Source organism: Onychostruthus taczanowskii, unplaced genomic scaffold, assembly GCF_017590055.1.
Source record: "Onychostruthus taczanowskii isolate IOZ18803 unplaced genomic scaffold, ASM1759005v1 scaffold5, whole genome shotgun sequence".
NCBI classification, from domain to species: Eukaryota; Metazoa; Chordata; class Aves; order Passeriformes; family Passeridae; genus Onychostruthus; species Onychostruthus taczanowskii.
The window spans coordinates 10,549,905-10,573,467 of record NW_024502568.1 but is presented as its reverse complement, the minus strand read 5'-3'; the positions used below and the strand labels follow the sequence as shown (position 1 = coordinate 10,573,467).

At 40.5% G+C, this 23,563-nt stretch overlaps 1 protein-coding gene across 1 annotated transcript; it reads right to left on the bottom strand.

The window, feature by feature from the left end:
- Positions 1-1,050: 1,050 nt before the first annotated feature.
- Positions 1,051-21,855, bottom strand: ACSL5 (acyl-CoA synthetase long chain family member 5). Its single transcript, XM_041415553.1, has 21 exons — positions 21,773-21,855; positions 11,740-11,925; positions 11,089-11,197; positions 10,339-10,403; positions 10,158-10,259; positions 9,741-9,840; positions 8,405-8,583; positions 7,740-7,772; positions 7,490-7,541; positions 6,871-6,944; positions 6,346-6,423; positions 6,003-6,137; positions 5,393-5,527; positions 5,223-5,318; positions 4,617-4,689; positions 3,814-3,902; positions 3,617-3,733; positions 3,038-3,181; positions 2,028-2,129; positions 1,585-1,656; positions 1,051-1,191 (listed from the first exon to the last, which is right to left on the bottom strand). The coding sequence occupies exons 2-21, from the start codon at positions 11,893-11,895 to the stop codon at positions 1,051-1,053; spliced, it is 2,052 nt and encodes a 683-aa protein (XP_041271487.1). The 5' UTR covers positions 11,896-11,925; positions 21,773-21,855.
- Between the last annotated feature and the right edge of the window lie 1,708 nt (positions 21,856-23,563).

Genomic DNA, 23,563 nt, shown 5'->3' with positions numbered 1-23,563 from the left:
TCAGAAGAGACAGCACAGACTGATGGAAGACACAAGAAAGTTTTCATCTTGCTTAAATCATTTTCTGAAGCGGCAGCTCAACACAAGAAAATCTCACATCTTATTTCATGTGGTACATTCATTCTTTCACCTCAGCCTAAGCTGAAGACAAGGAAAAGAAAGTTGGGTAGAGGAGCAACTATACTACAGGAGCAAATCTGGACTACACTAAATTACTGCCTCATGGCTGGAGCTGTGGCTGACCAGTGACAGTGCAGGGAACAAGTTAATGTTCTGCAGCAGTTGTGTTCTAGCTGCAGTCATACAGAGCCAGGCAGCTGACAACGTGGTTGCAGCAGAGCCACAAGTAATTCACACAGGCTTTAATTTGATTGTGCAGTCTCAATTTATTGCATCCTATATCCTTAGGATTGACAGTTAAAGTTTTACACTTATTAGGCTCAAATTTGTAAGTGTAAAGGCTTTAATACTGCCATTTCATTTGGAAATGTGCAAAAACTGATCCAGTGCCTCCTAAAGAATGAACATTTGCTGTAGCAAATGTATTTTGCAAATGATTACTCATTTTCATTATAAACAACTTGTACCATGTGGTCCAGGACTAGGAACAGGAAATTCACTTCTGTGTTTGCTAAACTCATGTTACCATGAATTCATACTGTGTTCAGTCTGATTGCAGATCAGTCCACAACAGGTCACAGTGGAGTTCGTAGTTTCAGCAGGAAAACAAGATCTGCTTTTGACAGTGAGAAGTGCATACAGCTGTCTTGTAAAGGCTGAGGTTCTTGCAAGTTACTGCATTTCAGTCACAGTTCAAGAAAGACGAATGTTCTGGCTTAGCCTAGACAGTTGATGCTTAGTCCCACAGGATGTTAACACTGCTAGGTGTCACTTATACTACAGCCATCTTCATCCACAAGTCATTTTTCTCAGGTACTAGAAACAAATCAATTTAAGTTCCTGTTCCCCTCCACTCAGGCCTGTCTTCACCATAGGCCATGTAGTGTCACAGATTTACCTACTCCATGCAGTTTAAGTTAAACTGGCTATTTATTCCTGAGTAGATGAATAGAGGGCCTCAATCTCCTTCTGGAAGTATTTGACAAGGTCTCCTCGCTTTGCCTTCAGTGTTGGTGTCAAGAGTCCATTTTCTACAGAAAACAACTCTGTGTGGATGTATAGGTCTTTAACCTATTAAAAGAAAATAATTTAGTGCATGACATATCATTAGAAGAAAAGCAACAGTTCTTCCCAGCTTCCTTGGGCAAGAATTTAGTCCCAGGAGATCCAGTAACTAAACTTTTTTTGGCTGACACAGCAAGAGGGTGGAATTCCAGAACAGCCTGTACAGCCTGTTGTGAGCCTCCACTCCATCTCTTGGCAAGTGCTGCTGTTGCCCTTCACAGCCCCTGGTCTCCTGGTTTAGGGACAGGCAGCCAATGTTTCACTGACTGCTTCCATCAGGTGTCTGGGGCAGCTGCCTCAGGGCCCCTCCTGGAACAGGCAGTAGCAGGAATGAAGACTTCCCAGCCACTGTGTTAGCAATACAGGTGCTACTGACAAGCAGGATTTGAATGTACTCACTTGTTCAAAGGATTTAAGGCCAGCCTCTCTCCCCAGTCTGATCATATCATCTAAAATAGCTTTCTTCACTGCCTAAAAGAAACACAACAGAAGCAGAGTGGGTAATGCTGTCATTCTGTAATTGCAGCTCAAAACCATAACCATTTGTCCAGTCAGGGAGAACTGAGGATGGCAAGAATACATATTTCAACATTCAAGATTTCTCATATTAAGGCCACTACCAAGTCATGTCTATCTTCTCACCGGCAGAGAAGCAGCGATAGCCCTTGAAACAAGAGACACCTATACTCAGTTCTAGTTTTTGCTGTAAGGCTGCTTGCATGACTCACCCAGCATTAAACCATTTCAAGTGACTGAAAAGAGGTGGATAGAACAAAGAGCAATGTAGGATTGGACTTAGAATTAAATTCTGTCTCTAACCCACTAAACACAACGCCACTAACCGGGTTTTTGCAGAGCTCTTCAAAGGAACCTTTGACTCCCAGTTTTGCTGCAAATTCTGGAAGCATCTCAGCATCAGGAACCACTATACCTATTAGATAAGACTGAAAACAAGTGGAAATAGTCAGGCTGAGACCAAGCTAAGGCATACTACATGTCTTTGATCTTGCTTGCAGGCAGTGTTTCTATGACAAGTCAAATGTACATCTCCATGCATTTTCAGAGTTTCAAAGGTAGCTGTAAGGATTTCCAAGTCACTGAGAGTTGCGACAGCAGTAACTGAAGTACTGACACAGTTTGTTATGTGTGCTGAATGATCCAGCAGTTTTGGCTGTTTACAGACTGAAGACTGGCCTCTGCTAGCATAGGCAACACCTCTGTGGCAAAGGAATGGAGAAACTTCTGATGTGCAGAAAGGCTGAGAGAATTGGAGTTGCTCAGCCTGAAGAAGAGAAGGCTCCAGGAAGACTTTTTTGTGGCCTTTCAAAATTAAAAGGGAACTTGCAAGAAAGATGGGGGCAAATTTTTAGTAGGGCTTGTGGCAATAGGACAGGAGGTAGTGGTTTTAAACTATAAGATAGTAAACTTATATAAAATATAAGGAATTTTTTGTGAGTGTGAGGGTGGCAAAACAATGGCAGAGGTTGCCCAGAGAGGTGGCAAATGCCCTTTCCCTAGAAATATTCAAGGTCAGGCTGAATGGGGTTCTGAACAATCTAATCTAGTTGAAGGTGTCCCTGCTTATTGCAGGGGGGACTATTTTATGAATCTAAACTGCACAGAAGTGACCTGACATACCAATTCTGCACAGGTATGTAATTAGCCTTTACCCAGCTTGCAAAAATGCCAGGTGTCACTTGGGAAGTCTGTAGGTCTGAGAACACCTTCTTATAAACACAGCTGTCTTAGGAACAGATTTTGTTCAAGGACTCTTGTACATGCATACATTTGTGCCCTGATCATCCAGAACTTGTGGCAGGAGATATTGCAGGATACTCCTAACATCACTTACCCTCAGACTTTCCCCATGTACAAAGACCTGGGCTACAGTAGTGCTTCTGATATAGACATTTTCTATCTTCTCTGGAGCAATGTATTCTCCTTGTGCAAGTTTAAATATATTCTTCTTCCTATCAATGATCTTCAGTGTTCCATTCTAGAAATTAAAAGTGGAGTCATTAGTTCCAAGTAATTGTCTTATATAAGAGAAGATAAGCAGGCTTGGTTTAGTTGTATGAAAGGCACATCTGGAACTAGTCTGGAAGCCACATACTGGTCTTTGCTTTCTACAGAGAGAAGGGTTTGTGTAATTTCTCCATTTAGCTCAGGACATGATTGGACAGCTCCTTTATCCTCCTCTGACAGAAACCAAGACACCTTGTTATATCACTTCTACAGTGAAGAATAGTCTTAACTATGGGCCTAGCAGGTGTTATTTAATATCCTGTAACCTAATTGGTCTTTGGAGCTTTGCCTGGAGTTACCTAGTGAATCTACTGTGTAGAGACTTTTATCCTTTTATCTTTAGAGAATACTGTGAAGTAACAGGAATTCACATGCAAGAGATGGTTTGTGTTAAGCAAGTACTCACTGGCAACCATTTCCCTATGTCTCCAGTGTGGAGCCAGCCATCTTTATCAATTGCTTCTGCTGTCTTCTCAGGGTCTTTCAGATAACCCTTGAACACATTTGGTCCTTTAATGCAGACCTATAGCAAGTAGAGAACACTGTTAGTCACCAGGTCTTATGTTTCAGTATTTCTTGACATGCTCAGGAGATGGTACCTACCTCGCCTTCATTGTTAGAAGAGAAGTAGCTCATTTCTTCCACATCATCTAGTTTTATGATATTACAAGCCAGAGGGGCTCCAACATGGCCTAAGAGGAAAAAAAATCAACAAAACAGACTGCAGTGATAGTAGATACTTACTGGGTTTGTTCACTGCTTTAACATGAACCAGGGTTATTTAAAGGAGTCTGGCATCAAATGTTCAAGCAAGTTGTTGCAATGCCATTTTCAGACAGTTAATGTAGGACAAATAGCAGGTAAGTCTTGATGCTTAGAGCACTATTACTGTAATCTACCACATCAGCCACAAACCACTGAACCACTCATGCCTCCTCAGGATCCCCTCTCATAGATACTAGTATTCATTTGCATTTTATCCTCATTATGGTGACTTGAGTCTGAATGTAGAATATCCAGTACTGCTGAGATAAAAGCTAAATCTTCAAGGTCCTTCAGGAAAACAGTCAAGTATCATGTCTAATATTTCTGACTAAAACATGTCATTTAGGAGACAAAGCTAGTTTCTTAAGGCCACTATCCAGTTTGCTCAGCTCTCTCTATTCCTTTCCTATATTCTGGGACAAAGTCTAAACTGACCTACGGCACTTTACACCGGGGTTCCTCTTCTGGTTGAGTCAAGAATTTTAGTACCCATTAAGCAGACAGGTGACTGTTGCTACCAAGAATCACTTTGAGTACCCATGATTTAATTTTCATTAACCTAAAAGCATTACAGCACCTAGGCTTGAGTGCCCCTTTATGTGGACAGCTCTGGGAGACTTCACAAGTCTCAGCTCCCATACCTGTTGTCCAGTCTCCAGGCATTGAGAAAGTGGATCCAGCTGAGCATTCAGTCTGGCCATAACCTTCAAAGATCTGTGCAAGAAAGGATGAGTATTCCTTGAACATCAAGTCCTTGGTGTGAAAGGCCTCAGTTTTGACTGTGCCCATGCTCAAGTTTTCTCAGCAAGGAAGCCAAAACAACCTTTGCCTTTAAGATATCTTGATCTTATTGGTGTAACCAGATGTTAAAGTTCACCTATTCAAACTTTGCTTTGGTCACCTCTTTTTCTGTTCTCAAATGTGCTACTTTGGGAGCTCATTGACTATTAGAATAAGCCACAAAACTCATAGGCAGCTGCTTGACTATGAGTACTGTATGTTCCTATTTCTGCTGCTCTATTCCTCTTCTCAGACCCTACAGCATAGTTTTTTTGGTAGTGTAGTTTAAAGTGGGCCCTGCAGAATTTTTTTTCCTGCTACAGTCAACTAAGATGAAGCAGTCTGTAAATGCCCAAGACTGGGAGCATTTTCCCCAGGAACAAGCTGAGCTGGACCCCAACTATATCACTGGTCACTCATCTGTGCATAATCAAACAGGGCTTACTTTAAAAGAAAACTCAGCTTACCTGACAGCCTAATGCTGCTCTCAGAAATGTCAGGACAGAGGGAGATATAGGGGCTGCGCCTGTCACCATGATACGCACTCTTCCACCCATGTTTTCCTACAAGTGAAAAAGAAGCCATCAGATCCTCCAATATTACATTGCTTAGCTCCCTTACACTTGGCAAAACTTACCTGAACTTTTTTGAAGACTAGCTTGTCCCAAATGCTGTCATTTCGAATGATGCCCTGTTTTATTTCAGCCATCTTCATAAACACAGCAAATTTTAATAGGAAATTCTTTACTGGGGTGTTTGCACCACTCTGGATCTGCAAGGAAAAGTACCAGTGACTTTTGGGTTTAACTCACATCTGTACATCTCATTCTTGCCTTGTTAAGAGGCACCAAATCTTACTTCGATGTTCTAAGGCCTGTCTTCACCACTGCAGTATCTAGGAGGTGTCCCAAAAGGCAATAATAATTCATGTTACTGTTTAAACACTACAGCCATAGCTTTGAGGAACAGGGATCCTGTTAGCTGTGCACCTGATTAATTTGCATTACAAAAGTAAAGATAGTTTTTTTCTCTTAACAGCAACAAACTTAGCCCAGTCATGACTGTATATGCCATTCTTATACTCCCAAATCTTCTTCCACCTCCTCAGAAAGGATTCTAAAACATTCTTCTTGCTAAGGGGTAAGTAATTAGTGGTGATGTCATGACATATTCAATGTTGTTTTGTATTTGTATGCTTGTTTGGATATATAAACACAAAGAAAACATAGCTAAAATTGCTCACATACCTTGTCATAGATTCTGTTCAGCAGTCTTGGTACAACTGGAAATAGCGTTGGCTTCAAGGTTTTCATGTCATCTGTTAGCAGCCTGATATCTCCTTGGAAGAAGCCTACTTTTGCTCCACAGCTGAATATAAGAGTCTAAAAATTGACCAGACTAACCTTAGTCAAGCAGAATTCCTAGCTTCACTAGCCATAATTATTAGTCTATAAAAATCAGCATGATTTCCAGTGCCCAGTTATTATAAAATAAGGAAAGTTATTGAGGGGTTTTGAGGACATACACATTACTAATGTCTTTTACTATAATTTGGTTTATAAAAGCTCAGATACATATATCTGTACATACCTGTACAACTCTCTCAAACATGTGAGCCAGAGGAAGATAGGAAATGGCAACATCTGAACTTGTACACTCAATTGTGTTCTAGAGGGAAAGGAAGTAGAAGTAGGTTAGCATTTTCTATGCTTGCCTGAGTTACTTTTAAGTAGAAAGTAAATAAAATTTGTATCAATTTGAGTACTTTGAGACAGACACTTCCAATGATTGAAGCAACTCAGGCTCAGGATCATCCATCACCTCTTCAAGATTTGCAGCTGTCACTCATCCACACTAAATCAAAATTAGTTTAATGTTTTGGCAAGTCTTGAAATAGATGGTTTAGTACTCTTGGTATTTAGGACTGACTCATTCTAGAATAACTTCTACGTAGAAGTTCTTGTTCAATTCAAACCAAGTTTCTTGCAGTAGTATTATCTCATTGAAAAAGGGGCACTTAGGAAAGCATCGGTTTCTGGGAGTGAATGGGTTACAGAAAATGCCACATTAAAGCTGGTTTCATGACTGAGGGACATATCCTGGAGAGTAGCTTACCTCTGTGCATCTAAGGAAGGCAGCAGCATTTGAAACAACATTCTGATGTGTCAGCATGGCTCCTTTAGGGTTACCTTTGGAGAGATCAAGCAAGGTGAGCTGTGGCTCTGACTGCATCTGCTGGCAGTGTCCCATGTCTCGTTTGGCTCAGTTTGAACTATCTCAGTACTAGGCTCAGCCCCAGCAATTATTCTCATAAGAGATCACAAATATGCCTCATCTTAAGTGCTTTCAGCTATGGATATTACATAAAGGAAATTAATACTGAAACAGCAGAGCAACTGGGAAAAGCATAGAGAATGCTGAAACAAGATTTTTGCTTTAGCCCCTGTGGATCAAAATACACAGTTGAACAACCAATCTCTTGAACATTAAGGCTGCATTTTTCATAGGGTAAGACAACATGAATTTGGCTTTTCTTGCCCCCAGTTTTAAGTATCTTTGTCATAGTGCACTTGACTTGTAATGACAGTATCCCAAGTAAAACTGCAAGAGCAGTTTGACATTGCTCTGGTAATTTACTGGTTTACTTCCATGTTCATAGGATTTCTTTACTTTTGTGCAGGGAAGCTGCAGGGGGAGGCTCTTTCAGTGGGGAAGCATCACTATAAATTCTTACCTGTGGTTCCACTTGTAAAACACACAACAGAAAGATCTTCAGGCTTAGGAGGCTAGAGAGAAAAAAACACATAAAGTCAGTACAAGGATTATGATGATTATCTGTAACTACATACAATTCCTAACTGTGATGAATCAGGAATTCTGGTTCGCAAAAAAAAATCTGCTAGTCACCTCTACTAGCAGCATAGAAAGAGGTCTTTCCACAGACTAGTTTTAAAAGTCTCTACCTGTTTCATAGAGATACTTACAACTGGTTCTCTGATGTTGTTTCTTCCCAGCTCCTGTGTTAGAGAAAAAACACAGTTTAAGAGATGTGCACAATAGGGAGTAAGTAATTGCATTTCAAATGCAATATCTGTTTTACTACTTTGCCTCTGATACTCTGACCCATTCAAACAGAAACCTCTTCCTGAATCCAATACACATAACTCTGAAAAACTGTCTGCTGCAAGTGTGGAAAGGACACATTTGAATGTGTGGAAAGTGATCAGAACTACTTAAGGAATTTGGAAGTCCTGAGTGGAGGTTTCCTTTTATTTGATGTAGGCCACATCTCTTTACATGTATGCAAGCTTAAGCATAGTATTGGGATGTCTAAGCAGCCAGTAATTTGCACTTACAGTTCCAGTTAGATTCAACTGCCAGCTTAGAAGCCCGATAAATCACGTTACAACAGGATCACAAATTAAGCTAAGCAAGTCTTGGCTGTTCACAACACATGAACACAACTTTAGTCAACTGTTTGAACTCTGCAACTGTTTAGCTAAAGATATCAAGTTTCAAAATGACTGCTCATTAAGATGTCAGGTACAGGCATGACAATTGGGTAATGCTTACATTAAAGTGCCATTGCTGCCACAGAAGATCAAGGTGTTTAGCTGGCAAAGTATTACAGAAGCCTTTAGCCACCTACCTCAGCCTCCTGCAGCGACAGAATTTCAATTCCCACTTTAACTCCTCTGTCCTTGAGCTCTTTATCAAAGAGATCCATGAGAACAATAATCTTCAGACATGGGGTCTTCTTGTCCTCACAGTTCTTAAGCAAGACCTCTGCCTTCGCAGGCGTGTCACAGATCACCACACTTATGTCAGCTACAGAAAAGAAATTATCAGAAGTCTGTTTAGGAGACAAGAGGCCAGACACAGCTCAGCAGCACATAATTTTAGAACATAATATTGGTTTGGTGCCATTTGCATTTGTTCATATGCATTCAGTGGCTGGCTTACAGTGCTGAGAAGATTCCTCCTACCATACTCAACTGATTGGGCAAACGTGGTATTCTGGCAATATAAAGTGAGAGCAAATGCTGAGGAGCTGAGGAGAAACATCTTCGCTCACAGTCAAGATGGGCACTGAAACTTTTGGTATTGCCATGATATTGTTTAGGTTTAGCCATCTTCCTTAAATCAAAATAAATTAAGGCCAAATTGAAAAAGGTAGCTAAAATTCATGAGTTAATACCTCAGCTTCCCTGTAGATGCAGTTATAAAGGCCTTTTCCTTTAAGTCAGCAGAAGAACTGGATTTGCCTGAGCCTGCCAGTTCCCAGTTAGACTGGCAAATTACAGCTGTGTAATCCCAAGTCAACACCTGTTTCCAAGATTCACCACCATAAGTGTTGAAGTGGTTTTGCTTGGCAAATCCTACTTTTGGGATGGATCCCAGATCACTGTAACAACAGTGGATATTTATTTCCCCCATATCTCTCCTAAGACTGGGTGAAGAAAGTCTAAGATTTATTTAACTTCCTTGCCAGTTTATTCCATGATGACCTGCTAGATGTTGTTTCTGTAGAACATGAAATAACAAGATAAACAGATTTAGGCATATCTTCACCCTTCCCTCCTCCACTCTTTTCATCCTACAACTTTAAATCAGACAGACACACACATCTAGTTTTAATTTACATGCAAGTCTGTCTGCATTGTCTGATTGTTTGGCAGTGTGGGAGTTCAAGATTGCAAAATCTCAAACAGCAAATAGTTTTGCACTCTAATTGCAGAATGATACACAGGATCTAGCAGGTCCTTCAGTGGTCTTGCAATCAAGACACTAGGAAACAGAGGAAGCCCACTGCATTCTTGTAGGCATTGAGCCACATGCCCTGCAAAGCAGCTTTGCTAAGAAAGTGTCTGCAAGAGCATTAAGGTTAAAGCTACTCTGATTTTTGCATATTCCCTTGAACTTAGCCCTCTCAAAACAAAGTTTCCTAGAAAAATCCTTATGAAAGAGTGGAAGTCAATATTTACCTTTGTTAACAATATATACAATAGCCTCTGGTCCCAGAGTGTCATAGAGTGGAACAGCAACCATTGAGTAGGTGTAGCAGGCATACTCTGAAATGACCCACTGAAAAGAGAAAACAGCACAACTAAGAAAAACTAGGAACCCTCAAGACAGGATTGCCTACAGACTTCATACAGCTTGACAAGCCCATGCACATGAGAGCGGTGGGTATGGAAGGAGCACATCCATGAGAATAAGAGTTGTGAGAGGTCATTGTATTACATGCTTGGAATGGTGTGTGCTCAGTCAGTATAAAGGGAATTGGGAAGGAAAAAGTTGTGATTGTTCCTCATGTGGCCTGAAGCTATTTAAATACAGACTCCCCTCTCATCCCAAGGTGTCAGAATAGTGTAGGAAAGAATACACAGTTTGTTGCTTACCTCTGGCCTATTCTGAGCAAAAATGCCAATAAACTGGCTTGATGATGGTTGGCATCCTTTTTGCAGAAGCCCTGATCCCAGGTATTTAGCTCTGTCCAAAACCTGCAAGATAGTTATTCCCCCACTTTAGTGTTACAAGGCAGTATCCCAAATTAACTCATCTGTCATTTACAGTACTCACCTGTTTATATGTCAGCCACTGATAAGGTTGCTTGGGTTTCCTGTAGCCTAGACAGTCACCATTTCCTAATGAAAGAGTTCAGAAAAGCAATTTCAAAGCTCAGTACTGAAGTTGCGTAACACTAAAGTGCATAACACTAAACACTTGAAGTGGGAAATGTTTTCTGTCAGGCATTCTGGAGACATGCTCTCCATGGAGAGCAGGTCAGTGTCCATAGTTAAGCACTTTGCCCAAACCAAGGTTGCAAGACTGTTAGCTTTATCCTTACAAGCAATACTTCTAAGATCTGGTGATATTTGTTCGATTGCACAACCCATGTGAGGTTGAAATACCTTGCAAACCATCACACATCTCAGTGCATAGGAATTGTGAAGTGACGTGCACAAATTCACATCTGTTGTAAACAGGCAGTAATTTCACAGGAAAACTCACATCATAAGACAAAGGAGAGGTGTTTCCCCCCCAGTTCCTCTGATGCTTTGTGTCTGCTGACTCTTGACTGAATTCTACCATCTTCAGCTTCCAGTATTTGTTCCTGCCCAGTCTCCCAAATAAGACTAGTACTAAATTGGGACAGGGAGAAATATGGTCACTTGTCTCTCCACCCCACAGAAGGTTAGAAGAGCTTTTGCTAGCCTCCATTATTACCACAGCCAAGACATAAGGAAAAGGATCTTGAAAATATTTTGTTTACTTGTGATAGTGCTTGTTAGTACTTTACAAGTACTAACTACCAGATGAAAAGCTTACCAGAAATACTCACTCCTCTCTGGAAAACTTCATACAGGGTTTTAGCATCTTCAAAGTAATAAGAAAGCAGGTTATTATCTGTCAAGAGTGCAGCTCTTCTGGCTCCTCCCTAGGAACAAAGCATGGTTATGAAATAGTGCAGACCAGATAAAATATAATTTGTTCCTCAGCCATTCTCTCATCAATCCCATTTAAAACATTTCAAGAGAATTGCATTGTTAGGGAAGTCTTTTCCCTTCCTGATTTTGATCTACTCAGTCACATGCAGAGGAATTTTCTAGGTGGCCCACCTTAATGCTGAGTTACAGGTTATTGAGAGGCCTTGACTGAGCACTACCACTTCTGTTATTACATGAAATCTAGCAGCAGTTTCAAAGCTGATGCAGTGCATTGAAAATACAGGAAAAAGTCAGTGACAGCCAAAGCCATCTGGTAAAAATCCCTCCTAGCCCTGGTTGGAACAAGCTGCTGTTTCTCATCTTAGCATCTCAAGACTTCCCATCTCCCCACCGTGCTCTTGAGTTGTACACCTGAGAGAGAAGGCTGTGCATATTGGACAGGAGAGTTTCCACTGACACCCAGAGTCAGAATGGATCAGTATTCAGATGAAGCTCCAAAACAGACCATGCCCACAAGCAGAGAAAGCATTACCTCAATTCCTATCGACTGCTTGTTCAAGTCAACAGGAGGTAAAAGAGGTTTTGGCCTGCTTATCACCCACAGGAAGATGACAGCTCCAAATGCAATGAGACTGATCAATGCTGGTGTTGGGAGTGGTGAAAACAATACTTGAAGTATCCAGATCATTGTACTGGATCAGTGGAGCCAGAGTTGAACCTGAAACAAATAGGAGGTTTAGTAGACTTGAGTTCGAAGCTTTAATTACCTATGAGCCATGGTTACTTAAGTAGCTTGTTAAACAATACTGCAAATCATTTCAGCAGTTTGCCCCTGGTGAGTCCTGGTACAACAGTGAAGCACACTTATGCAATGTTTTAAGCCTCTTAAGAGATCTTAAGTCACCTGTCCCCATAAATCTTAATATATGCTGCATCCACCTCCACAGAAAGCTGAAGCCTGATGAAGTCAGACAAGGAACAGATTCTTTCCATCCTTAAGTAAAAAAATCTGTCTGAAGAAAACCAGTATATAATTTCCCAAATCTATCTCCCCAAGTATAACTAAAAATGCCTATGGTTCAATGATGTGAATTGTGGAAGTAAGAAAATTCCTCAGTATTGTAAGTGTTCAGTAGGAAATGGTTTTGCTGAAATAAGAATGGTATTGATAAATTACATGTTTGATAATCTACATATATGTCTGCAGTACAAACAGTATATTAATTTTCAGCTGCTTTTACTGGTCATGCCAGCCAAATATTTCAGAAAGTGACAGTGTGGTCAGCGAAAAAAAACCAAAACAGCACAAATCAAAACTTGGCCTCCACTAGGAAGTGGTGACCTGGAAGTCAATGTCTGCAATGGAAGTCTAACTGGGAAACACAAAAAATTCTGCTGCTTGCATTCCCCATGGTGTCTTCTGTCAAGGGCAGGAAAGCAAAATCTAAGAATGCAGACTTATAAGACACAGAGACCTGAGCTTTCTTCCTTAGAAACAAGCACGTTTATCTCCAAAATGTTCTGATGTGTTTTAAGACTGAATTGCCAAGAGAAAAAAAACTGCTTTCTGTCTGAAACAACTCAGATCTCAGCAATTTGTGTTTGTTAGTGTCTAAATATCTGTGCAGGACACACCACCTCACACTTTGCAAGATGAAAAACAGCACTCTTTCAAAGTCCTTCATACAGAATCAAAGGAACCTCACCAGTAGATAATATGTCAGATATCATGTAGCTGTGTACAAGAAGAATACCAGGAGTCCTGATGCAGTGAGTTCCAATTACCATTTAACTATAATTCTAATGAAGTTGAAGGTATTTTACAAACCAATAGTAAGTTCAGACAGGAGCTAAAGTCAGAATTTGGGTCTCTGAGCCCAGATTGATCATTTAGATAACCTGTATCTGTTTTACAGTTTTGTAGTTTCCAGTTGCAGTGCTAATCAGCAATCCTGGTGTGTTCTCTGATAAAAAAGGCATGTTTTGCCTGCTCAGTATCTGGATAAGAAAGGGTACCTCAGAGACTTTTCAGCTAGTCCAAGCTGCCAGATCACCTACACCTCTGAGAAATACCAACTCCAAGTCCTCTTTTCTACTCTAAACCTTAGTTGCCACGTGGCCTTCAAACTCCTGACCTTGTCTTCATATATTGAGAGTCCAAAAATATTGTGGTACAGCCAGAAAGGCTGTTTTCATCTTATTGATCCTATGGATGCACAAACCTGTTTGTAGCACAGCATATCAACCATCTCCCTTTGGGCCTTTATCAATTGCACGAGGATTAAAAAAACAAACAAACAAACAAACAAACAAAAACCAAAACCAAAACAAAACAAAAAAAAAAAAAAACAAACAAACAAAAAAAAAAAACAAAACAAAAAACAAAAAACAAAAAACCAACCAAACCCAACCAGAACCTAAATCAACTAAATCCAGGTCTGCTGATCGAGTTTACATTCAGGACAAAGCTACTTTCCAGTTTAGGTTTAGCACTGCTTGGTTTGGAAAACTGAAGATTATTGATAAAGTGAATTTGGTAATCAGCTTCTCCTGACACCATATATATCTGGACCATTAATGGAGCAGATAGCAAGCAGCTTTCTTCATATGGTTTGTGGTTCATATTTCCTCATTCATTAACTTGAGCAAGACACTTTTTTATAGCATGAGCACTGAGGCAGCTAGATAGAGGCATCTCCATTCTCCATCATGAAAGATGGAATATACAAACATTTGTCCTTTAGCTCAGAGCCCACTACTAAATCCAAGTGACAGAGTGAATCACATTTTCACCGTTTGCATGTTGGAAGCTTTCTGGACTGACACATCTATTCTCACATCTTTTTAGAGGGGTGCCAGAATACTCATGTTAAAACTCCCCTAATATTGATTATTAGCAATCAGTTTGGGCCCTTTCCCAGTCTTTTCCCGTGCCCAGATGGCCAAAAGGAGTTTTCACTCACTGCATTTCACATGACTCTTCTCTGGTAATTTTTCAATCAGCAGTGAGAAAATAAAGATATATGCAGGTAACCAGAGGGACCACAGGCCTGTACAGATGCACCAGTTTTATTTATTGGCTGAAGTGTGTTCTCATCTGCTTATTTTAATAGTACTTTTAAGATGATTTCCCAGAAATCATGAATGATTGGTTGTTTTTGCAGTATCATGCTAGAGGTAAGAAACAAAACTATCTTATTTATGGCACCAAGTCCTTTTCTTTAGCTTATTTCTATGGCTTACCATTAACACTGTCTGTCTAGGTCAGACAGATCAGAGCAGTTGTCACAAATAGCTACTGTCTGTTACATGGACTTATTGGACAGAAAATTTACTCAAGACACTTGTCTGACCTTTTTGTGATGAGGATCAGACAACCCAGTAACCCCAAATGCTCCATGCTGCAGTAGACAAGTCACTGAAAATGTTTCCATCAGGGTATTTTCCTGTTCTCACTGATTCACATGCAAAGTAGTTTGTACCAGGACATCTAGGAGGACTGAATATCAAGCCCTGAAGGATATGATTTTTTTGCTTGGAGCAAAGAACTCAAAGACCAGAGAGAACTCCTAATAAAGAAATGATCATTTAATGCACCAAAACTTTTGCCTTCAGGTTCTGAATTGATTCTACACGTCTCTTGTATAAAAAGAAAGAAAGAAAGATCAGGCAGTAGTCTAATCCCATTGTAGCTCAGCATACCTGTAGGTAGTCAAAGATGATTTTCAGTTATATTTGAATGAATTTTTAATTTAAAGAAAGACCTGTTGACAAGTTTCTCTAAAGTCTGGGAAGTATTATACACTCATTAGCCTTCCAGGGTTTGGTGGGTGTTTTCAGTAACTGTTAGTCTTCATTAGCCCACTTACAGCTCTGACTGTAAGTGGGCTAATGAAGACTACAGTTACTGAAAACTGTAGTTTTCATTAGCCCACTTACAGGGCTACATAAGCAGGACTTTACATATATACTCTTTAAAGACAGAGAGGTTAGTATTGCATAAAAACAAAAACACAGATCTAGGTAATGCAAAACAAAATGTTTTTCATCTCTGAGAAACTATTTTCAACACCCTTACTTTATTAATAGAATAGTGACCAGGTTTTCTTTTACTTTCCAACAATGTTTCCACAAAAGGGCTTTAGTCTCTTCCATCAAAGCACATAGGGTGTGTTACTCAAGCTGTGGCAAGAGATTGTCAGCAAATTTGTCTCAATTCCCAGAATTGGGACAGTTGTTTCTTATGCCTAGAGCTTTTACTGTAACTATTTGTCAATCCAAGTAGCTGCTAATTTATCACCTCTGGCATCATCCAAATGCCACTTAATCCTGCTGCCATCAAAGCAGAAAGCCAGAGAGAGGACAGGAATCTGTACTTGATAGACCTTCCTGTCCACAGTGAGAGAACAGCTGCAGCCTAAATCTGTGCTATGGAACAGCTACAGCCAGACTTCAACCCACAAATCCAAGTGCCCTGTGCATACATAATACTTGATTTATATCAATTTAGTGAAAACTCAGTGCAGAACAAGAAAAAAAAAAAAAAACAGAGTAATTTGGACGGACACCTACTTCCACTGCAGGGTAAGTGAGCAGCAGTTGCCTTTCTAAACATCAGGGGGGTCAGAGGTGGAGTGTCACCATAATATTTTATGAAAAACCCTTTGATAGGATTTTTCCCCTCCTGAGGAGCTGAGGGCCTCAGGAAAGTAATATAAACAATAACTATCTGCTGCTGTGGAATGCAACAGGTGAATCTGTGATTGGTGCATCTTAGTTGTTTCTAATTAAGCGCCAATCACAAATGCAGCTGCATCAGACTGTGAGCAGTCACAAGATTTTGCAAAACAAAAAAAAAAAAAAACAGAGGAATTTGGACGGACACCTACTTCCACTGCAGGGTAAGTAAGCAGCAGTTGCCTTTCTAAACATCAGGGGGGTCAGAGGTGGAGTGTCACCATAATAATTTATGAAAAACCCTTTGATAGGATTTTTCCCCTCCTGAGGAGCTGAGGGCCTCAGGAAAGTAATATAAACAATAACTATCTGCTGCTGTGGAATGCAACAGGTGAATCTGTGATTGGTGCATCTTAGTTGTTTCTAATTAAGAGCCAATCACAAATGCAGCTGCATCAGACTGTGAGCAGTCACAAGATTTTGTTATTCTATTCTATTCTTGTTCTTTCAAAACTTCCGATGATCTTTTCTCTGTATTCTTTTAGTATAGTTTTAATGTAGTATTTTAATATATATCATAAGATAATAAATCAGCCTTCTGAGAAATGAAGTCAAACCTCGTGTCTCCGCACATGGAGTGTTCGTCACAACAGTGGAGTGTCTGAAACCCTGAGTTCTGAGGGCTCGACTCCCAGGGACACAAAATGCACAGGATGTCTCAAGCCACCTCTTAAGCTTTTTGTGCAATAAGGTGCTGGACAGTTGAAAGTGTACTTAGGTTGTCTGCCCTGATCAATGGTCAGGGATAAGATGCACTAAGCTCTAGAGTCAAAGGCTTAATTTTTATCAGAAGAGATTACAGTGATACATTTACAGCCTTGAGTTCAGGAGTACACATTCTCATTTCTACTGTACCTCTCCCTTTACAGCTATTCCTTCATTACCTAAAAGAAATTTAAGTTATTCTCTATGCTCTCCACGTGAGATTCTCTCCACTGGAAAGTGGCTGATCTTTGTACTTTTGAGTACATAAATATGAAGAAAAATCAGTGTCATCTCCATTGCAAGAGTTCATTATGGACAACAAGGCAATCTCTGATACTTGCACAGTTTTGGAAGCAACAGTCTGCACTGCTTGGGAGAATGTCTTCTGCAGTTATGTACTTTGCATCAAGTTTGCCTAAGCTTTTGGCACGATCATGACATCTTTTTTCTCAGCATTAGTAAGGTAACACTGACTGTTTACAAGCAGGAAAAGTGGAGTACAGCCACCTACACTGATTAGTTACTTAACCATCACTAACTCACTTTTTCCATCTGCTTACACAGTGCAGCTCTTGCCTGGCGTCGTCCTGTAGACGTGAGCCACTTGCCAGTTCTTACTCCTTGGAAACTTTGTATTACATATTCCTCCTTGATGCAGCTGAAGTCTTGTGTTCCACAGGGTTTAGGAACATCTAACTTTGAGCATCCAGAGGGAAGTTAAAGCACAAAAGCTCAGCAGTGATTTCTGAGCAGAGCCATGCAAAAAACGAAGCAAAATGCTCAGTAACCTGCATGAAGCCCAGGATATGCTTCAGTGAGGCTTTGACTTTAGAGTACCTCTTCAGAGAGTCAGAGCCAAACAGTTCAAGCACCTTTTGATCTTAGCTGAGAAACACTCTGCTAGAGGGTGGGAAAGGACGAGGCCTCAGCAACTTTCAGGAAGCAGCGCGCTGTGGTTTCTGAGCCTTGCTGATAAAACCAATTGAATTCAAGCTTTCAGTATGTTTAAATAGAAAGGCCATTTTTTAAATAAGGAATTTTACTGTGCTGGATATTACTGTCTCTCCATCAGGAGGGCAACAACATCATGACACTACTTAGTACTAAAGTTACTACTAAAAGTTATTTAGTACTAAAAGTTAGTACAAAAGTTAGTACTAAAAGTTATTTCCTCAGATAAATTGAAAAGCTAAGCTTTCATATAGTCTTTATATCAGATTTTTTCTTTGTAACGACCTACTCAGAAACATGCATAACTGGCCCTTTGAAGCTTTTAAGAATTTAAAATACAGTCAGTATAGCAGGTTCTGTTACTGTTTATCCTATTGGATAATACAGGTTCAGTTCTTGCAAAGCATTCATGCACCAAAACTATATTAATAGGAAGTTTTCTCTAGTGATAGGGCATGGTATTAAGAGCAAGGACTAAAGCTTGACTTGAAAATTAATGTAGAACTCCTCAGAAAATTAGAATATTATCACTAGGCACTTTAGCCACACAGAGAAAATGTAGCACTTAAAGTTTCTAGATATTAATGTCCATTACTTCCTATTATCACAGCACTTCAATTACGAAGAGCAAAGAACAAACACATATCTGAACTTAACTCAGCCCAAGGTCCACATTTAACTGATAGCAAACTACCAGAGATTTCCTAGGAGGCTCCTGAAAAACTCATTATCTTGAACCCTGCATCTAATCACTGCACTTGCACATTGGATTTAGTAAAGCCCATGTGAGTAACAACAAGCAAACTCATGAGCAATAAAACAAATACAGTAAAACTTCATTACTTACACAGAAAACCTGGCAGAACACCTATAGAGATGAGAACTGGTGAGTAAAGGCACCTACCATTTTGAATATAGGGTAGAAAATCAACTTCTTCTCCTTTAGTAAAAGGGAGCCTTAGTAGCACAGTACAAAACCAACACCACTTATGTCAAAAACTACAGCCAGTTTCTTGTCCCCAGTTTAAAAAACCAGCAAGGAGAAAAGCACATTGGGAGGGAAGCTTTAAAGGGGAGGAACTTGCATTGGGCAACTGGAGTGATTAAAAAAAATTTAAAAAACAAGAAAAAAACCCATAAAAAACAACAATCCACCCACACAAGAGGAAGTAATTGAGCTTTTTTGTCTGTTAATGAAAACAGCTTAAAGTAGATATAAATTAAAAGTAAGCCAAAACATTTTGAAATTATATTTATAGTTTATTCTTTCTAAGCTGTTTGCTATTATCTTTTTAAAGTATAAAGCTGTATTCTCAACAATAGCAATTTTCTCTCTATAGCTGCATATATGTTAAGGTGAGCAGAGCTTTGTAGCCTGTAATACCAACAAAATGTTTTGACTACAGCATCTCTTGTATACTGCTGCTATGGAATTGCTGGTGGGCTAGATTTCTGCTGATGGTTTTGTTTTATTTGGTTTTGGTGTTAGTTTTCTTGTTGCTGTTGTTGGGTTTTTTCCTTTTTTTTTTTTTTTTCAAAAGCTACCTAGTTCTTTCTGTTCTGTTATAGACATACATAGGTGCAATTATTTGTACCAGGTAACAGTGAATCATATTTCAACCTTCAGTTTTGTTTTCTGCTATGACATGGATTTTTTTTTTTAATAATTTCACTGTTTCATTTCTTTGTTTAAAAGTTTATAGCTGTTGCAGTTTCCCTTTTTTCCTTCAATGCTTGTGTGATGTAACTGGAATTTTGCAGTAGGTTTGGAGGGATAGGAAGACAGTAACTTCACCTAACTCTCTTCTTTATTGCCTTAACCTCAGATTTTATAATTGTTTTCTCCACTTAGGAGTTTCCTCTTCTGACAGTTTTCCTATGCTGCATGATTTTACAATAATCTGCTTAGCTAGACAAACTGTAAAGCTGAGATGGAATTAACACAGCATGTACTTGCATCAAAAATGCAACCTGTAGTGGACCTTGGCTTGCTAAAACACTACTAATTGCAATTCTATTTTTATTGCTGCTGTAATCTTTACACTATTCATGTAGAGCCAACTGACATGTAGTTGTGGCATTATTTAGCCACGTAGGTATCTTTTAGGGAAACTGAGTGTTGATTCCCTGATTTTCCTGTAAGCTGAGCATAAAAAAAGAAACAGCTTTTTCTTCATGAAACTCCTCTGCCTTTGGCTTTTCCTTCCCAGGCCTGTTCCTGTGGCATTTCAGAGAAGCTATGAGCTTCAGCTTTAATAGTGCCTGTCAGGGGGCATTTGTGCTTATAGAAAGGAGACAAGGCCAGGCTCCCAGCCCAGCCAGGTCCCTTATCACCCACACTGTGTGCCTCTCTCAGCATTTCCCCGCTTCAGATATCTGGCCTCGGGCTGTTATTTTTCCAGGAGCAGAGAAGAAGCAGTGAATTTGCACTGTCATTGGTCAGCTGTTGGATAGCAGTGCTGTGTATCTCGTTCACTTTGCTGCAGGGTGGGAGAACATGCCCACAGCACGGTCCTGCCTGGCCTGCCAGGAGCCCAGAACGTGACACAGAGCTCTATAAAGCTACACTCTATTGCCTGGGCTCAGTGGGTGTCACAGCTCCAACATAAATTGGATTAAAGGATGCACATAGGAAAGCTTCTCCTGAATGAACATTTATGTTCAATGCTCATAAATTAGAATACAGATGACACTCTTCCCCTGTTACACATAACAAGTGACATGCAAATATTGAGGCTTTTAATTTTTCAAAAATGATTTGAATAAACTCCAGCTCTTTGAAAGGCACAGATCTTTTTTTGCTAGTAATTTTCTGTCAAAAAACAAAGCAGAGTTATGAATCGCAGCCTTTGCTTCTCTTTGTGCATGTATATAAAATTTACACCTGCTACCATCATACCCATTAATGACTTAAGATGGGCAGTAGGTAGCAGTAGGTACTTTATGCATGTGGAGAGATCAGGTTCCTTTCCATTGTCACTGTCAAAAAAGTTTTGCATAGAGGATGAATCAGGTGAGCTTTTGTCACAAACCTTAAGGTCATAGCACAACATGAGCTTTTGTTATCCAAAGATGCCAAAATAACCTTTCTACACATAGAAAATAGCAGAGGGTGTAAATAAGTGAAAGGAAAGCATTGGCTCCATGTACCATTTTCTGTGTTGTCCTTTCAAAACTTGGATTTAAATTTTGTGAGTCTGTGGGAGGTGTGAGCTCACTTTATTTGGATGATTTTAAAATTCCAGTTTGTTTTCTTAATGCTATAAACACACAACTATTCTTTATTGCTCTGTTCTGCTTTCCAAGAGCCGTGTCCAGCTTTGTAAAGCAGAATAACTGCACTGGAACATAAATTATCTTCTCAGAGCACAAATGAGTTCCTCAGGAAAGGAGGCATGAATAGGAGATGGGCTTAGACTTGGAAGAGCAGCATGCTTTTTTCCAGTTCTCTTGCTTGCAGCTTGATTCCAGGTTGATCTTTGTCTCCACCACCCTCTCTGTACACAAGCAAGAGCTTGGAGAAGGCTCCATCTCCATAGCTAGAACAAGCACTTGTACCAAGGCAATAGCAACAGTCTGGTGTGCCATACCCTATGATATGGCTTTTAAACCATTAAAAAAGGCATTATAGCCAGCTTCCATGTTTCTAGTTAGGGATTAAGCTAGATTCTGTTGTATTAAATGCTGCCAATAAGCTTGTGCATATAAATGACCTGGCATATTGCAGCCTTTTACTGCTTGTGATGCTGTGAAAACAAATATTCTTATATTTTGGAACCTGGTTTAAACATTAGTCTGAGTGGGAGCCTGGCACTGCCACTTTGTGCACTGCATCTTTAAATAGGCATAGCTAGCAAATTGATAAGCAAATGGCTTCAGCCTAGACTGTAGACAGGTTTCTACTTCCAACCAGTCTATAGCAACAGAGAGTGATCAGGTGGCTGCTCTCATTCAAGCTGTGATTTCCCTGTATGTCACCCCTGAGCCCAGACTTGCTTCTTTAATAACATGCAGCTGTTGCCTTTAACAGCACACAGGGTGATAAGAAGGGTGCATTGGATCCAGGTATTGCAGAAAATTGAGGCAATTATCCCACTTGCAGTATTGCTCTGCAGGAGCAGGAAGCCCAGTACTTGGGAAACACGGGCTCTGACTAGGAGGGATTTTCTTACCTTCCTTCAGTGCTGGAGGAGGGTGGAGAGGCTGGTATAGCTTGCTTCCTTTGCTGCTTTACAACTCCCAAGGGGTATTCTAGGGTTGGTTCTTCCCCAGCTCCAGTGGTGCTTCCCCAGCTCCCGTGGCAGGACTAAGCCCCGAATCATCAGAGTGTGGCTTTAATAAACAGGCGACACTGCACCCAGGTAACCTTTGAACCTGCCTTGCAACAGGTTCAAAGGTAAAAAAAAAAATTATTCCTGATCAAATATAAAGAGCAATTTTGGCTGGTTAGAAATGTTAAACATACAAGTCTTGCACAACAGCGTTAGAAGAGAGCAGTGCATTGTGAAAACTAACCCCAGCCCTATGAAAGCGGCAGCCCTGGGTTCCTCATAGGACTCTCATTTACTCCAGGTGTTCAGGAGCACTGAATAATTCTTGCTTCACTGAGAAAAGGTGCCTCTTAGATTGCACTTTGAGCAAGCAAACATATTCCAGTGTTTTTCACCAGATGCTTTGTGTAGAGTCCTGTCCTTAACATGTCCAGCTGTTGAGACACGGGTTTCCCTTGCAGCTCCAGGGAAGAGTCTGTGAAGTAGCCACTCCTTTGGGGTCAGGGCTCCCAGCGCCTTTTGGATGTACAGGGTGCTGGTTATCTCACCATGGTGCACCTTCCCTTTTGACACTGTGCAAAGGTTGCACTTGCTCAACTGCCAAGTAGGCCAAGCCTGTTTTGTGAGAGATTTTTTGTGTTGATTTAAACAACTGTGGTTTTGGTTTGGTTTTTTTGCCTCCCTCTATATCTGAAATGGGAATACGAGAGCACCTGTGCTTAATGCTGCTGGAGAAAGACAAGTGCTTGTTGTGAGGTGAGGTATGCACGCTGGGCTAGCAGTTGGATCTTCCTGGCTTTGCTTCCAAAGGCTGTGGATATGATCTGTGGAAGACATTTTGTGCACATGATTCAAGAGATAGGGCTAAATAGCAAAGTCCTTTCAGCACTCACTTATTAGAGAGCATCCAAAGGAGGGTAACAAGGATGGTGAAGGGCCTTGAGGGGAAGCCATATGAGGAGCTGCTGAGGGCACTTGGTTTGTTCAGCGTGGAGGAGACAGGGGAACAGCTTCCTTGTGACTGGAAGAGGAGAGGCAGTTCTGTTTGGTGACCAGTGACAGGACCCAAGGGAATGGAAGCTATGTCAGGTGAGGTTTAGTTTAGATATTAGCAAAAGGTTCTTCACCCAGAGGGTGTTTGGGCACTGGAACAGGCTCCCCAGGGTCACAGCACCAGTCCTCACAGAGTTCACAGAGTGACAATGCTCTCAGGCACTTGGTGTGACTCTTGGGAATGGTTCTGTGCAGGGTAAGGAGTTGGACTCAATGATCCTCTTGGATCCCTTCTAACTCAAAATATTCTGTGATTCTGTGACTGGTCAAGATAATAAAGCTTTTGTTGATCTAGGTCTGGTTTGTCTGGTGCTGGAATTCAACTCCTGGATGATATCTGAAGAGTAAACTAATAATAACACTTTTCAATAAAGACCTTAAGTATTCTTAATTGGTGCAAGGGAACCTGCCTGTATCAGTGGGTGTGAATAAAAGTGGAAGTACCTGTGCCAACAGAGCATCCTAGACCTTCTGGTTGCAACCTCCTCTTAGGTTTTAGAAAATGCCAGTTTAAGGAGGGCGAAAGAAAATGAACAGGAGGGTTTTCCAAACTTGGTGCAAGGAGGTGACACCAATGTTGAAGTCTCTTGGCTTCTGTCTGTGGTGCATCTTGCATGTGGGAAACAAAGCAGTTTCAAG